Source organism: Poromitra crassiceps (genome assembly GCF_964638095.1).
Source record: "Poromitra crassiceps genome assembly, chromosome: 4".
Classification (NCBI taxonomy): domain Eukaryota; kingdom Metazoa; phylum Chordata; class Actinopteri; order Beryciformes; family Melamphaidae; genus Poromitra; species Poromitra crassiceps.
Window position 1 is genome coordinate 77,624,779 of NC_139626.1, and position 18,011 is coordinate 77,642,789.

An 18,011-nucleotide genomic window follows, 5' to 3' on the forward strand; every position below is an offset into this window, starting at 1 on the left:
CTGCAATTGTCTCACTTGCATATCGTGTTGCCAGATTGTTTTGAAAGAGAGAAAATACACTGCGAGGCGTAAATATTTGAGTTGGGAGTTGCATGCTGTAGCATGTGTTTCGGGGTTCTGCTTACACAGATTGTAAACTGTTACACGTGATGTGCGATCCACAAAAGTTCGGTAAAGTTGGAAATATATTGACAGATTCGCACTTCCCGGATCAATAGCTCATAAACGAAGCGTGTACTGCACACACGACGCCTCCCCATCTTAGTAGACAACGAGCTACAACGTCATTTTCACCTAAATGAGCGATCCTCCGAGCTGGACAAATAACATTGGTCTCTATGTGCTGCGGGCGGTGAGGCGAGTGCTTAGGTCAGACTTGACGCCAACGTTTTAAATAAAAAACAAGTTTCTGCCATAATCCTATCGTATACGGTAGGCTATGTATTATCCGTGTCTCATAGCCTGTTTTGTGTGTGCAGGAGCACTGGCAAACAAACGTTATAGGCTGGTGACACTTGTAAATTTTGAGGGGACACTCAATGATTCTTCCAGATTCAGTTTTGAATTAAATTAGCTATCGTTTTTAATAAAAGTGTCCCGACTCCATGGATGTTATACTGTTATAAAAATAACAGGGGGTCCATGTTTTGAAACAGTAGGCTATATTACTCCAACCTACAGCAGAATATTTCAGCGAACAGTTAGCGTAGCGGTAGAATAGCCGACCTGTAAGTTGTAGATCCCGAGCACGGGCTGGTATTATATTTTTTGAAAATGTAGCATAAAATTGTTAATCTGGACATAATTATAGCTTTATGTATAAAGTTGCTGAATATACACTGTTTAAATAGCAGAATAACTGAACATGCCCATTCATGGTAACGGTCATATTTCGACGTCACCTTGACGTTCCCGCGTAGACGTCTAAATCATCCCCAAATCACCATGTGATCTGGCCTAGTCCTGAACGTCACTGGAACACGTCATCACAACGTTATCATGACGTAATTTTGCTTGCTGGGTAGATGATCATAGTGACATGGCAGCCACTCAGAGGTGGTCTTCTACAAGCCAAAATGGCGGATTGCTGATGTTGCCATTGAATGAAGAATTACTGACACTTAAGGGAAACTAACCCCCCGGATTTCTGGCAAGATGGCATTCTGCCTTATTTGAAAAACAATGGAGGGACAGCAGCGTCTCCTCTTGACCAAAGCAGGTTTGAACCCATAGAGCACTTATGCAAGAAAAATGATTAAGATTGTAGAAATGATGTAACAGTTTGGTCAGAGATGTGAAACTCTGGCCAAATCCTTCACACACCACCCCAAAAAACATATTATATAGCCTATATATATATATATATATTTAAAAGCTGAAAAAGGTTAGTTAGAAACATTAATGACTGAGCAAGATAGCATACCATTGCAAAATGAAATTGCAAATGTGACTCACAGGGAATGAATGCATACCATTGCAAAATGAAATTGCAAATGTGACTCACAGGGAATGAATGCATACCATTGCAAAATGAAATTGCAAATGTGACTCACGGGGAATGAATGAGCTGCTTGCTGAAAGGGAAGACATTAAAGTTAGAATTTGACCATACAAACGATGATGCTATGAGAATTACAGGACTCATGTCTTGCGTAGGTTTTAAGAATGTCATTGAATGATACTGAATAACCAACAATTATTCACATTGAAATGGAATTAACGTGTGAGCTTCCATCTCAAATGCTCTTCTAAAGCCACCTATTTCTGAAGAAAATGGTGAAACGACATATGCTGAAGCGCTAGGGTTACAGACAAGTGCCTGACCTTTTCTGAAAGGTAAAGCTTTGAAGTTTCTGTTCCAAGTGTCAGAATGACTGTTACTCACCCTGAGCAACACCAGCTCAAACACAATGGTTGATTCTCGCCTTGAATAAAAACACTTCGAGTGTCAGTTAGCTGAGGTTGTTGTATTTATTGCTAGAAACCCAAAGGAGACACAGCCACAGGCCTTACCACATCCCAACTCAAAGATGAAAATACCAAAACATGAGTAGCCTATTTGGCAGTGGTTTTTGTAGGGAGATACCTAGCGGATTTCCAAAAAGCCATTTGAAAAACCATTTGAAAAAGCCAGATAATCTGAAATGTTGATTTTGTACAAAAACGGCTATAACTTCCGCTTTGTTGATCTGATCCGAAAAAAGACGACATGGTTCGATGCGCAAGATTCAGACGATTAATTTGGTATGTAGCATGAACAGCATTGTTCAGAATTAACCACCTAATTCATCACATTGACAGATGAACAGCAAAATCTAAAACGTAACGCCCGTGATACGGTGCAATGTAAAGGAACAATGATCCACATACTGCATTTAACATGTGCCTTGTGAATGTTGAATCTACCACCTGACCGGAAATACGGCTCAAAGTAAAGCAATGAACTACATTTCCCAGCATGCTTGGCGCTGTTCTCTGGGTGATGACGTCACCTTCAGCATTTACCAGGAAATGCAAGCCACGGTGTTTTGATATGAAACTCGTGTGAAAAGTTTGGAATACCTTGCTTCTGCGTGAGGGAACTTTGCATCTGGCAATCCTGGATTAGACAAGCAAGGAGTTTGAAGGACTGCTACTGCCGACTGGATTTTCAGTGACCAGGAGGAATCTCCCTGCTTTAGTGCCGAGTGAAAATGCAGCAACCACGTCGGGGACAAGAGAGGCATATCATTGAATCATGCATCGCCCGAGAATTAAAGTGGCTACAACATTAACAACAGCGCGACCAGCAACGCTTGATAACGTCATTTGCAGACTGCAACGATTTAGCAGGTAAGCCTGCCCTTCAGCATGACAACATTTTAGCAAAGCTGAACTGAGCAGAATACATTGCCTTGATATGAACAGCGGTGTGAAGCAACATAGGCTAGTAGTATTGACTACAGGATCCAACAGATCCTCAGAATCGCTCATGGTGAGTTGAACCAATGCAAAATACGCCGACAGCCAAATATATGTAGCGAGCAATCGCCATACAACCTGCTTTTGATGTAGAAGCAGAGAACACGGGGATGAATAAAAAGTTCTGCAGAGAACCACCAACACCAGTAATTTGCAATGTGTCAAGCGAGCAATCGCCATACAACCTGATTTTGATGCTGAAGCAGAAAACACGGGAATTAATCAAAAGTTCTGCAGAGAACCACCAAACACCAGTAATTTGCAGTAAATGTCAGCTAGCATGTGTGTCAGCCAGCAGGATGAGAGAGACTGAATGAGACACAGAAAAGCATATTTATGCACACATCAACCATGTGATAGGCTGCCTAAAGGGGAGTGCCACAACGTGATAGGCTAAAAGTGCAGGTGAGCAAAGGTGTATGAGGTGATGTGTTGCTATGCTATTGGCTTATGGGAAACTAGGAGGCAACCACTGATTATTCAATTATCACCAGGAAGCTGACAGGTTACCAGGTGAGCAAGTAGGAGAAGTGCAGTGACTGTGGAACCGGTGAGGATCAAGATCGTCCTGTCTGAACCTTCGTTAAAAACTCCACTTATACGATCTCTCCTTCTGTCTTTCCGATAGTAGGCGTGTTTTCTCCTCCTTGGTCCTCATCACATGACCTGGCTCTTCCACTGGAGGTCACACGCACTAACCCTCACTTGAAATAGTCATCTATTAACTCCCCTGTCTACCAAACAACTGTCAATATATTTGCTAATATTACCAGCTTGATATATTTAAATTCCTATTTTAACTCCTATAATTTGGGTCAGCTAATTTAGCTATTTTTCTATTAGAAATCCTATAGCACTTTATCTTATGATTACTCTTAGACTAGATTAAACTAATCTACATCCTGGATAAGATCAAATTCAACTAATCATGGGTTAATCCCAGTCTGAACTGGAAAAACATCATACAGCCCAGACCACTACCTCTTAGTCTAAAAACCACCCTATGAGTGTAAAAAGAGTAAGATGGTAGTTTCTTAAGTTAAATTCAACAAACCAGAGAAAACCTCACCCTTCCTTTTTAACCAGGATGAGGAAACTCTTATCAATTACCAATTATCAACTAATTTGACGGCCACCTGCCAATTCGGTCGGCAGATGCAACTTTAATATGACTATGATTTTGACTATACATTTATTTTCCCAACCTATAGTTGCAGTAGTAATAATAGGCTAATATTTATCTAGATATTATATACTGTAGCTCCCTTATTGTATAGCAAGTAATGCAAATATTCCCAAAGACCAACGCCGGGCCGTCTGAGATTCGAACCCGGGACCTCTCTCCTCTGCTCTGTGCTGTGTCCTTAGAGCAGATCCTGTCTTCTCTGGGGGGGAAAGGTCAGCACATGGTAAAAACATCACTCATTACCCAAAAATACATAGTGGTGTCTTCCTTCCCACAGAGATTCTGCAACCTGCGGGCCCCGTGGAATGTCCCCCCTCTCTATTGATGTTCTGTAGCCATTTGTCTTTAAAGACAACCTATAAACTAGTGATGATCTCCAGACTTGTACCGAAGTGACTGCTCTCTTGTCCAACGCAATCCGAGCAGAGGCATATCTCATTGACCTCTGCTCTCTAAGTAAGCTGACCATGGCTTAAATGACAGTTGAAAAGGAAACTACTGATAACCAGGACCATTTAACCATCTGGAGAAACCTTTTAAAGAAAACATCATTAACTGTGACGTCCTTGTGCAGCTGGACCATTAACCTTTCCACGGCCTTTCGTCCCCCTGTGAGAGAAACTTTTCACTCCTTGTGACCTACAATGAAACATTTATTTCTCAGTTGAAGTGAAGTTTCCTCTCCGCAGCTCAGCCAATGACCTAGACGTGTTTTTCAGGAACATAACATAATAATAAAAAGATATATTTAAATTAGCAAATGATAACATCATCTCTGTAATTGCCCTTCACTCCAGCAGGGCCTCCGTGCTGGGGTATCCTCCCCCTGCTGAATTCAATCTGGACTTAATGAGGAAATGTTTGGTTACTTATCAAAAAACCAGGGATCTGAGGAGAGAAATCCTATCAATCCCCCTTTTTACACCTCCAAAAGAGGTGTAAAACCACCTACTTATTGATCTCGTCCCATTACTCCAGTTGCATCTTTCCCTGCAACATAGCATATAATTCATTAGCACTGTGATTTAAATTATCTTAAACCTATTCTTCAACTTACCCACTTCAACTTGGCTCCTTATTGAATCTAACATAAGCCCCATTGAAAACCTCTAATGACCAACATTCAGTCTGACCTTGATGGTCACGAGTTCATTCAGTAACATAACTGTTCCCATCACTTTCCTGGAACCCACTTCCTGTGTACACACATAGACAACATTAAACCTCAGCACTAACACAACTTAACCCATTAGTGCATCTAATCATTTTCCCAATTTGTCATATTATTTGCCCCCTTGTCCCATGCTAAACCCATACCCCTAGACCCAGATTCTACCCCCTTGTTCTATTTGCACCCAAATGAGTGCATGACAACCTGCAACTGTAAACTTTTGACTTCACGATGTGCCTGTATTTTAGACAAAATAATTTCTTGTATTTTTATTAGTACAACAAGTACGCACGTATGGCAGATAATGTTTGAGATACTCTGTGAGTACCTATTCAATTGTTCACTTTATAATTTGTTTGCAATGACGCTCATAAACAAGATGACTCCTGAGTGGGCATTCACAGCTTACAGTGTGGTAATGTATTGACCCTGTGGACTTGTGGCAATGTGCCCCCCCCCTTTACCTCTCAACAGATCCAGGAAGCAAGGTCCTGGACAAAGCAGCACTGCCGAGCTGCAGCAAAACAGACAGTTTGGTGTTACAGCTTCCTCTGAAAGGGTTTGTTCCCCCTTGAATCAAACTGTACATTATCAACTTCATTTTAACAGACAAAAGTAGCGCGGCGCGACCCACTCCTAGTGGTTTATAGACCAAATCAACGAGTCTCGCATTTTGGTCACAAAGGCTAATTTTACTTTGAAAATCAGTTCAGTTAAATCGGAACCAATTGCATTCTTATGGTTAACTTCACCCGCAAACTAAAAACATTTTAGCCTGCTGGACATCAATCAAAGCCAGGAACGGAATATGATTATTATCCAGCAACAATTTGAAACACATTCGGGACATATTTTACACCGGAAAACGTTACTCAGAGGGACCGCGACAGGAACAGCAAGATTTATTATCATTCAACCGAGCGCTCTCACTCTTTCCAACTCTTTTCCTCCGACTTGGGTTCATATGGTAAAGCCGTCTCCATTTCCGCGTCGCAGATTATCTCTTAACAAGTCAATCACTACTATTATTACCACTATATCACAGTGATGATGTTCAGACTCGCTTTCATGCATAGCGTGACGTATCTCATGCAATAATAATCCCGGCTTCATGGTCGTTTTACTGTAAGTGTGAGCTGACTTTACAACGGCCTATTGACTTGTCACCCGTTGAGGCAGCCCCAGATGGGACGCTTCTCGACAGGCATATCCGCAAATTTAGGGTACGGGGCGGAGGCCAGACCGAGGGAAAAGATCCCACGTTTTGGCCAAAAAAAACATGTTATTCACGCAGTTTGATCAAATATCGATTCCTCAGAATTTGCTTTCCAAAGCCTCTCATTTTAAAATAACATTACCTCAGTGATCACGCGCACGCAGCCAAATATAATCAATAATATAATAGGCTATAATAGGCTACAGTAATGGCAAGCCTATTCATAATGCTCAGTGAAATAGCCAAACGTCGCTCTTCACAGAGTTAACACACAGACGGACGGAGGAGAGGCGAGACTCAGAGAAATGCGAGAAGTGTGATGCGATCCTGATCATCTTTCTATATGGAAGCGCCACATGAGCAAACACACACACACTCAAATCCAGACTGAGGGCACACACACATTCACTGCCCAACGACATGCGAAGTTTGCACTGCGAGCGACCAATAGATATAAAGACAGACAAACAGACAGACAGACAGACAAAAACTAAATAAAGGTTGTCGATGTTTGTTTTGATTTAACAGTCAGTCGTTAACTACAGTCTACATACAGACATTGTACCATTAGGCTACTGTGGAACCGCACACTCACAGGTTCAAACCCGGGCGCTTTACCAACTGAGCTATATTTATTTGAATGCGTAAAGAGCCGGTCATGCTTATATAATCTACCCCGTCTCACGCACACATCATGTCTACTAGTTGGGAGGACATATTATCTATGTGACGCCTATTATATCTATTTGCATAATCTATAGGCCATAGGCCATTAAATAACATTCCATATCTATACCTCTATCGAATCCCCCACTCTCTTAAAAGATCCATTTATATTTCTAAATAAATCTAACGTTAAAAGCATACGCTATTATTTTGAACTGTCGCGCGACCTTAACAGCGCCAACTTGACGGCAAAATAACTCATAGGCTATCTACAATTCTCCGCTCTGCAGCCCAACTCCGCCAGACGGGGCGGCGTTACCTCAGACTCACAAGCTTCTCCTGTCACATTCCAGAGCCCACTCAGACAGCAAAAGTGCCAGCAGACCTACACCCGCGACCGTTTGCCCGCAGGCGCACCCTTGGTTGGAAGCTGCGCCCATCTCTTATGGTCTATTTTCTTCCACAAACAGTTTTTTCATAAGCGTCAAATTACTGTTGATGTTCTATTAATGTACTATACTCTTGCATATTACCGTTTCACTGTGACAGGCGTCCCTGCACACTGAAACCTCTTTGTTTCAAATAGCATTCACTTTACAAATCAAGGAGTGTGACTAATTATACAACCTATTTATCCCTTTCTATTATATAGAAAATGTTCCCCTATATCTAAAGATCATTTACATTCATTTTTTCTTCTTCTCAAACTTACAGCAAAGTTAAATATGGATCATAAAACAGTGTAACACATTTGTTACTTACAAAGGAATACTAACCCAAAGTGACCTCATCTTATATGGGGTTCACCGTGTTGTTCAAATTCATAGCATCCACTTTTGTCTCTAATTTACATGGCAACACAAATTGGAAGAATCTGAAATTCAACTCAAAATATGGATATTGATATTACCATAATTAGACAATTCTGTGTTATTTATTCCCCATTAAAATGATCTTTTATGATCTTTTCTATAGCTGATTTTTTCACAATTCATAATATAGCAAAACCTTCAGAGCTATATTACAATTAAACACAAAAACCTGAGCATTAATGCCCTCTGTACAAAGTGGACTTCTCCAGAACACGCTGGTTCTGTATATATACATATTTTTGCTATGATCTTGGAAAATTACTGTTATCCCACATGCACTCGGTCAGCTGTATGGTCTTGAGAAAATTACTGTTATCCCCTCACATACGCTCGGTCATGGGCAATGGTCTTGAGATTAATTACTTCTCTCACACGCGCTCGGTCTCTTGGGCAGATGTTAACGTACATCTCGCCCACAAGTCTTTCCAAAATATCAAAACACGTGTCTGACCAGCTCTGTACCTGTTCCTAAATTTGGTTGATAAATGACAGCATTTGTGGAATCCAGTTAGTGTAACAATAATTTAGAATAGCCAATGCAGATATTTTTATGAAAAAGGTAATCCGCTCACCCTTTGTTGATATTTTCCCGGGATTTGTTACCCACTGTTCTCCGAATGCTGATCAGAAAGCTTACTTTTCTGGAATCGCGTCGGGGTCGCCATTTTGATAGGAAAGGATTTTTCGGTGCCTTGTTCAACCTAGATAAAACTGCCCACTCCAATCAGAAGGTGTTGACATATGTTAATACCTTTCCAGTGTGTCCAATTATTCCAGATACATGAAAAACCAATACAACAAGCAATTCTGATATTTAGAACATTATTTTATATAGAGATTATTGCATATTAGTACAGAGCAGGTCAAGTGATATATTACCCAGAGATCTCCGTGGTGGATTTTCAGTGGTCCTTCCTAACAGCAAATATGTAGCAGGTCAAAAAAGACCCTTGAAAACCGACCAATTCTAATATTTTGCGTGGGCTTTTAAAGTGCATTTCCTTGGGGGCGTTCTCTTCTGGTGTGGGCTGGTCTCTCCCCGAAGGTTCCTCCTCCATCTGGGGACATCCTTCACTGCTGGGCTGTCATTGGTAGTTATACGATCTCTCCTTCTGTCTTTCCGATAGTAGGCGTGTTTTCTCCTCCTTGGTCCTCATCACATGACCTGGCTCTTCCACTGGAGGTCACACGCACTAACCCTCACTTGAAATAGTCATCTATTAACTCCCCTGTCTACCAAACAACTGTCAATATATTTGCTAATATTACCAGCTTGATATATTTAAATTCCTATTTTAACTCCTATAATTTGGGTCAGCTAATTTAGCTATTTTTCTATTAGAAATCCTATAGCACTTTATTTTATGATTACTCTTAGACTAGATTAAACTAATCTACATCCTGGATAAGATCAAATTCAACTAATCATGGGTTAATCCCAGTCTGAACTGGAAAAACATCATACAGCCCAGACCACTACCTCTTAGTCTAAGAACCACCCTATGAGTGTAAAAAGAGTAAGATGGTAGTTTCTTAAGTTAAATTCAACAAACCAGAGAAAACCTCACCCTTCCTTTTTAACCAGGATGAGGAAACTCTTATCAATTACCAATTATCAACTAATTTGACGGCCACCTGCCAATTCGGTCGGCAGATGCAACTTTAATATGACTATGATTTTGACTATACATTTATTTTCCCAACCTATAGTTGCAGTAGTAATAATAGGCTAATATTTATCTAGATATTATATACTGTAGCTCCCTTATTGTATAGCAAGTAATGCAAATATTCCCAAAGACCAACGCCGGGCCGTCTGAGATTCGAACCCGGGACCTCTCTCCTCTGCTCTGTGCTGTGTCCTTAGAGCAGATCCTCTCTTCTCTGGGGGGGAAAGGTCAGCACATGGTAAAAACATCACTCATTACCCAAAAATACATAGTGGTGTCTTCCTTCCCACAGAGATTCTGCAACCTGCGGGCCCCGTGGAATGTCCCCCCTCTCTATTGATGTTCTGTAGCCATTTGTCTTTAAAGACAACCTATAAACTAGTGATGATCTCCAGACTTGTACCGAAGTGACTGCTCTCTTGTCCAACGCAATCCGAGCAGAGGCATATCTCATTGACCTCTGCTCTCTAAGTAAGCTGACCATGGCTTAAATGACAGTTGAAAAGGAAACTACTGATAACCAGGACCATTTAACCATCTGGAGAAACCTTTTAAAGAAAACATCATTAACTGTGACGTCCTTGTGCAGCTGGACCATTAACCTTTCCACGGCCTTTCGTCCCCCTGTGAGAGAAACTTTTCACTCCTTGTGACCTACAATGAAACATTTATTTCTCAGTTGAAGTGAAGTTTCCTCTCCGCAGCTCAGCCAATGACCTAGACGTGTATTTCAGGAACATAACATAATAATAAAAAGATATATTTAAATTAGCAAATGATAACATCATTTCTGTAATTGCCCTTCACTCCAGCAGGGCCTCCGTGCTGGGGTATCCTCCCCCTGCTGAATTCAATCTGGACTTAATGAGGAAATGTTTGGTTACCTGAGGAGATTTCTCTCCTCAGGGATCTGAGGAGAGAAATCCTATCAACAGACAGTCAGTCAGACAGACAGACAGACATGTGGTCTCACCTTCCTCTTGGTGTTACAGAAGATGACTGCCTGGGTGATGGTCAGTGTGTCGTACAGATCACACAGTGTGTCAAACTTCCACTCCTCTCTCTCCACCGCCACAAAGAACTGCTTGATGCCCTCCAGAGTCAACTCATCACTGAGAGAGAGAGGGAGAGAGACAGAGAGAGAGGGGAGACACAGAGTGGGAGACAGAGAGAAAGGGAGAACTCAAACCTCATACACAGGGATGTCCTATTGCAGGGGTATTCAATTAAAATTCAAAGAGGTCCACTTAGAGAAAATGTACTCGAGCAAAGGTCGGGAACATCGCAACGTCTAACTTTTATGATGATTCAGTGCCATATATGTTGAAGTAGCCTATATCAACGTCTGCAGTCAACAACTGACTGTTAAATCAAATAAAGTAATTCAGTATTTCAACAATGTTTATTTTCAGAAAAAATATATTCTCAAATAAAAAAAGTATTTTCAGTTTTCACATTTAACACGTTCACTGCCGTCGACGAGTTGACTCGTCAAAAAAAATCCAGCGGTTGACTGCCGTTGACGAGTCAACTCGTCAAAAAAAAAAAAAAAAAAAAATTGACGGTGGGACGTGGATCAACGCCCCCCACGTCTCCTATAAAAATATGGGAGCCACCGAACGTGTACAACCCATTCCACCGACCCACTAAGTGGCGACAGTGCTCTCCAGAATAGAAAAAGCCGAGCCAAAACTGCAGGGGAACGCGCGAGGAAACCATTCTCATACTGTAAAATGGATTGGCGAAAACGCTTTCGCTTTCGCGCTGGGAGCTGGCGGTGGGGGATTGCAAATTTGCATAATAGATTATGGGTACAACACACTTTGAAACACCGGCAGAAAGCCCACAATCGCACGCAGCTTCATTCCAGCTGAGCTCACAACCGAAACGAACGAGCCCCATGCAGATTCGCCCAAAGAGCGGCCGCCAGCAGCCAGGCAGCACAGACAGGCAGAGCCTCGCTTGTACCGCTGCAGCCACGGAGGGAGGAGGAGAACACACACGGAGGGAGGAGTTTGAAGGAGAGGGGGGTGAGGGTGCTTCTATGGAGGAAATTACTGTTCAAAACTATTGTTTAGATGTCTGACGTCTTAATGATGCCAAAAATAAATGGTGAAAGTGACTGTTCTATCGAATTTCACAAAAAGCCATTTATCTCAGCTTAAATTTTCAGACGCTGAAACCATGCTGTATTCAACTGCTAATGCCTACATAACTACTAACTCTACAAACTAACTATTTTAGACAGAGAAAGCACACATTCTATTAGTTCTTTTGAGATATTTTGTGTTCACAAAATCTTAGCAGAAAATAATCCTCGGCTCTTGAAAGATGAGCCAGAATCCTCAAAAAAAAAACTTGGCAGAAGCTACCTACAGTAAAAAAAAAAAAAGTGTTGGCAGTGAATGTGTTAACTGGTATTACATGTTTTAATAATAAATACATTATATTTTCTCTTTCAAGTAAAATAAGGGCTGCATTGAAAAATAAAAATACATAGAGAGCTTAATTTTAGAAAAAGGAAAAAAAGTACCATGAGTTCAGTTCATCTTCTTTTAGTTAACTGCACTTTTTAACAGTCTCAACCAAAACTATCTGAGCAGATTTGAACAATTCCCCCACTTTCTCTTGTTCAATGAGAGAAGGTTCAAGGTTCAAGGTTCAAGGTTCAAGTTTATTTGTCTTCCTTGGGAGAAATTTGTCTTGGAGACAGAGATTCGAGCTGCGTACAGACATTTAACACAGATACATCAGATACAAAAACATAGGACATAATTGCATAGTTGCAACGTGAAATTGCATACACCCTTGTGCATTACCTTAGTAAGGAGCAGCTAGTTATCGTTGAGTAGCTTAATTGAGAGAGGGACAAAGGAGTGTTTATATCTATTGTATTTACACTTTGGAATTCTATATCTTCTACCGGACTTCATGAGCACATATTCTGGGTTCAGTACATGCAAAGGGTCAGAAGTAATGTTCCGAGCTTGTCTGACAGCTTCCTGGTCAAAAATGGCTTGGAGGGTGATCGGGGGGCTAGACATGCCCATGATCTTCCCGGCCGCTTTTGCAAGCCTTACAATTTGGGATTTAAATTTGACTGTCAGGTTGCCAAACCAGCTGGCTATACCATACCTCAGGATTGATTCTATGCTCGCCCTGTAGAAAATCAACATGATACTCGTACTGACTCCAAACAACCTGAGTCTGCGAAGAAAGTGCAAACGCTGATGTATCTTTGCACAGCAAGATGTGACATGCGTGTGCCAATTTATATCCTTATCAATATGTACTCCTAGATATTTATATGAGGAGACCTGTCTGATGTTATTGTTATGGACACTTATAATAGTGTGGTCACCTATGGACCTGGGATCTATAACCATCTCCTCTGTTTTTTTTGTATTTATGATCAGGTAATTCTGATCACACCACTCGTCAACCCTGTCCACTCACTCTGTATGGCTGAGAAGGCTGGAATTGCTTGTTAGTAGGGTTAGTACGACAGTGTCATCAGAAAATTTGATTACATATTGATTCGGATCTGAGCTTACATAGTCATTTGTATACAGAGTAAAGAGGAAGGAGGAGCTTACAGTTCCTTGGGGTACCCCTGTACTACTCAGTGCCTCCTCCGATAGCACACTGTTGAATCTGACCCTCTGTGGTCTCTTGGACAAGAAGGAAAAATACCACCTTATTACAAAGGGGTTCACACCCAGCTTAACTAGTTTCCCTAGCAAAATGTCTGGGTGGATAGAATTGAACGCAGAACTGAAGTCAATAAACAACATTCTAGCATATGCATTGTTACTCTCCAGGTGTTTCAGTGTGAGATGTGCTACTGTGGAGATTGCATCACATGTACTTCGATTTCTTGTATAAGCAAACTGGTACTGGTCCAATTTAGGTTCTACTTCTTTTCGGACTGTCTCCACAATTATCCTTTCCAGTGATTTAACCACATTAGAAGTAATGGCCACAGAAGTGTGCCCCCCTGGCAGAACCATCCTGATAAGATAACGTTATCTCACAGTGATATCAGTGGGCGGGAGTACTTGCCTTGACAGACAACTCCTTCAGCCAATCAGCATCGCCACATGCAGTCCAAAATATAATCCATCCATCGTAGAAGAGCGACGAAAACATATTTTTGGCCGATAAACTCCGCTGGTGCATCATAGTGTTCGTGTTAATTGTTTTTATTGAGTCTATTTCTGCAAGAACTGCACTTATGGCTGTTTATCTCATTGCTTTTTCTGGAAACAGGAGCAGCCATTACTCCTCTAAGCAGCAGCTTGAGTGGCACCCCTGATTGGCTGAGTAGCATCACATGGGTTGCCAGTGGCGACCCTGATTGGCTGAGTAGCATCACATGCGATTATCAATGCATGCGATTGGTCTGTGGCTGGTGAACTCGTACCGTGAAGTCTAGAAACACTGCACCGGTTAAAATCGAGACGCTCTATCAAACTTTAATAATCCTCAATGATTTATCATATATAGTCTGGGTCCGGACCCGGACCGCGGTCCGCCATTTGGTGATGTCTGTCCTATTGGCTGTCACCTGATATAATCAAAAGTAATATATTCATCTAATCATCGATTTGGAAACCCCTATGTTGTGGTGTGTTTTTAGACAGACAGATACATAGATACATTATCAAATGTTGCACACTATATTACAGCTATTTAAAAGAAATATGTTTCTTGTATGTTTTCCCCTCATTTGGGAAGGTGGTCCTTAGATAGATACTTTATTGATACTTTGCAGGAAATTCATGTGTCACGTAATGCAGCTACATTCAACATGTCAGGACAAAAACAGGAAAAACATGAGGACATCGAAACATGCAGCAGGGCACACAAAAGTACTATCAAGCACTAAGAAAAAGGTGCAGCAATAATGATGTCAATAACACTAAAGTGCAAATTCTTGCATAAAGTGACTTACAGTATCTAGATAAAGAACAGGCACCACTGGCCAACAAGATAAAAAATATAATATAAACAGCAACATCCACACACAAACACTCACAAGCACACACGCACGCACGCACACACACACACACACACACACACACACACACAGCAAAAAACCTACAGTAAAAAGAATAATAATAATATATATATATATATACCCCGGTACATTGCACAGTTATCTAAAGTGCAGGGAAGTGCATATATGCACAGCATATAAAGACATTATTTGATGTGTTGATTAAACAACCTAATAGCAGCTAACAGGAAGGACTTCCTGTAACGTTCAGTCCTGCACTTGGGTGGGATCAGCCTACGACTGAAGGTGCTCAGCTGAACCACCTCCAGGGCGAGCTGGATTGTTCATGATGGAGTGGAGTTTGGAGAGCATTCTCCGCTCTGCCACCTGCTGGATTTGCTCCAGCTCAGTCCCAGAGGTGGAGCTCGCCTTCCGGATGAGTTTATTTACTCTGTTCTTGTCCGCGGAGCGAGCACCCTCCCCCCAGCACACCACCCCAAAGAACAGAGCACTGGCCACCACCGACTGGTAGAAAGAACACAGTAGGGGCCTGCAGATGTTAAAAGATCTCAACCTTCTTAAAAAATACAGACGGCTTTGACCTTTTTTGTACAGCGCCTCAATGTGGGCAGACCAGCCCAGCTTGTTGTCCAGCTGGACTCCAAGATACTTGTAGTTGGAGACAAGCTCCACCTCTGACCCCTGGATGTTCACAGGTACTGGTTTGGGCCTCTTCCGCCCAAAGTCCACCACCATCTCTTTGGTCTTTGAGGTGTTGAGCTGTAGATGGTTTTCTTTACACCAGACCACAAAGTCATCAATTGTGGCCCTGTACTCCCCCTCCCGCCCCCCCTCAATACATCCAACAACTGCCGAGTCATCTGAGAATTTCTGGAGAAAACAGCTGTCTGAGTTGTAACGAAAATCAGATATATAAAGAGTAAAAAAGAAAGGGGAAAAAACAGTTCCTTGTGGAGCCCCCGTGCTGCTCATTATTTTCTCAGAGACACAGTTTTGGAGGCGCACATACTGCGGTCTACAGGTAAGGTAGTCCTTGATCCAAGAAGTAAGTGCTGGCTCCACCTGCATCCTCCTCATCTTCTCACACAGCAGCCCTGGCTGGATTGTATTGAAAGCGCTGGAAAAGTCAAAGAAAGTAATCCTCACCGTTGCATCAGAAGTGTCAAGATGTGCAAGGGCCCGCTGGTGCATGTATATAAGTGCATCCTCCACTCCGATGCTCGGCTGGTATGCGAACTGTAGAGGATCAATATACTCGCTCACCTTGGGCCTGATGTGAGTGAGGACAAGTCTCTCAAGAGTTTTCATGCAGTGTGAGGTGAGGGCCACCGGCCTATAATCATTCAGCACAGCAGGGTGTTTCTTTTTGGGAACAGGGACCAGACAGGATGTTTTCCACAGAGTGGGTATTCTCTGTAGCCGCAGGCTCATGTTGAAAATATATGTGAGAATCCCACACAACTGTCCAGAGCAGGTCTTCAGCAGACTGGAGCTGATGTTGTCAGGTCCAGCCGCTTTCCCCAGCTTCAAGTTGTTCAGCTCCCTCCTGACTTGTGAAGTGTCAAATGATATAGGGGAGGTAGTAGATGAAGGAAGGGGGGGGACAGACAGTGGACACACTGGGGTGGGGCTGGAGGTAGGTGGAGGGAGTGGGGTAGGGCTGGAGGGAGGGGGTGGGGTGGGGCTGGAGGGAGGGGGAGGGAGTGGGGTGGGGCGGGAGGGAGGGGGAGGGGGTGGGGTAGGGCTGGAGGGAGGGGGAGGGGGTGGGGTGGGGCTGGAGGGAGGGGGAGGGGTGGGACTGGAAGGCGGGGGAGGGTGGGGCACAGACAGTGGACACGATGGGATAGGAATGTCAAATCTGTTGAAGAACATATTCAGGTCATGGGCCAGGCTCTGATCTCCATCAGGCAGCGCTCCTCCCTTCCGCTCAAGGCCCGTGATCTTCCTCATACCAGCCCAGACCTGCTTTACTCCATCCTGCTGCAGCTGTTGTTCCAGCTTCTGCCTATAGGCCTGTTTCCCCTCCTTAATCTTCACCCTCAGCTCCCTCTGTAGTTCCCTTACTCTTCCTCTGTCTCCCTCCCTGAAAGCCTCTTTCTTCTGGTTTAACAGAGCTTTCAGGCTGCTGTTAACCCACGGCTTATTGTTCGGGAAGCACCGAATTACTTTGCTAGGAATAATAGAATCCACACAAAAATGAATATAGTCTGTGACACAATCTGTAAGTCCATCGATATCCTCCCCATACGAGTCACAGAAGATATCCCAGTCCGTTGTTTCCAGACAACTCTTCAGAGACTCCTCTGCCTCCTGAGTCCAGCACTTAACTCATTGAGTGCCAGCCACTTTTGGAGAACGGACGCTCCCAGTGCCAGAGTTTTCAGAGCGTTTTCAGTGATTTCTCGAGGCCCACAGAATATTGTGTGATATTACTATGTAAACACCGAACACGCAAAAAGAACAAGGAGACTCTATTGTATCATCAGCAAAAAAAAGTTTATTGATACCATTTTCCGTTCTTTAGTTATGAGCCGGAGAAGATAGGTTGTTTTCAGCGTTTTCAGGCATTTCAAATTATAAGCTGAGATATTCAGCCTTTTGTGAAATGCAGCATTTCAAGCACATTCACTGACTCTAGATAATATTTTCTGATGTAGTGATGTGGTGTAGTTGTGTCCTGCCCTGCGTGCCCCACCCCCCCTCCCCCCCCTCAGCTGAAAACTCCTCCCCACACTAGTAACACACAGCCTCGCACCAAGCGTCTATTTTAGGAATGCTTTTGGTGCGCCGCCTCCCAGGCAGCGCAACATGGAGAAGCCACACGCGGACTGCAGTGAAAGGTTTGGCTTTTCAGTGTTGCGCTGCTGCTTTTCTAGCGGCTAATCATGTGGAGAAACTATGCTGACAGACAGACAGAGGCAGAAGGACTCAGTTGTGTGCGCGGATTGACTGTGTTCGCACGCACCGTCAGTTGCAGCCAGAACAATCTACATGGCTCTGGACTGCAGCATGAGCGGGTTCTCTTTGATCAAGGCTATTTCAGGCTGTGTATTCCTGACATTTCTGTAATCTGGAGAGCACTGTCGCCACCTAAGGGTTCTGTAAAATAGGTTATAGACCTCCAATAGCTACTATAGTTGTACAGGAGCTGCGGAAGGCTTTGATCGACGTCCCACCGTCAAAAAACGCATTGGACGTCGAAGGACGTCCGTGGCACTCTACGTCACTATTTAATTGGACGTCGAAGGA

General features: G+C 42.9%; 1 protein-coding gene across 1 annotated transcript in view; it reads right to left on the reverse strand.

The window, feature by feature from the left end:
• Positions 1-18,011, reverse strand: part of LOC310775955 (eukaryotic initiation factor 4A-III-like) — a gene marked incomplete at its 5' end in the record, with an annotated part of 67,008 nt that overhangs the window by 39,558 nt on the left and 9,439 nt on the right. Inside the window, one exon of the mRNA XM_083636077.1 lies at positions 10,716-10,854. Coding sequence (XP_083492203.1) covers positions 10,716-10,854 — 139 coding nt within the window. The remainder of the gene's footprint in view (positions 1-10,715; positions 10,855-18,011) is intronic.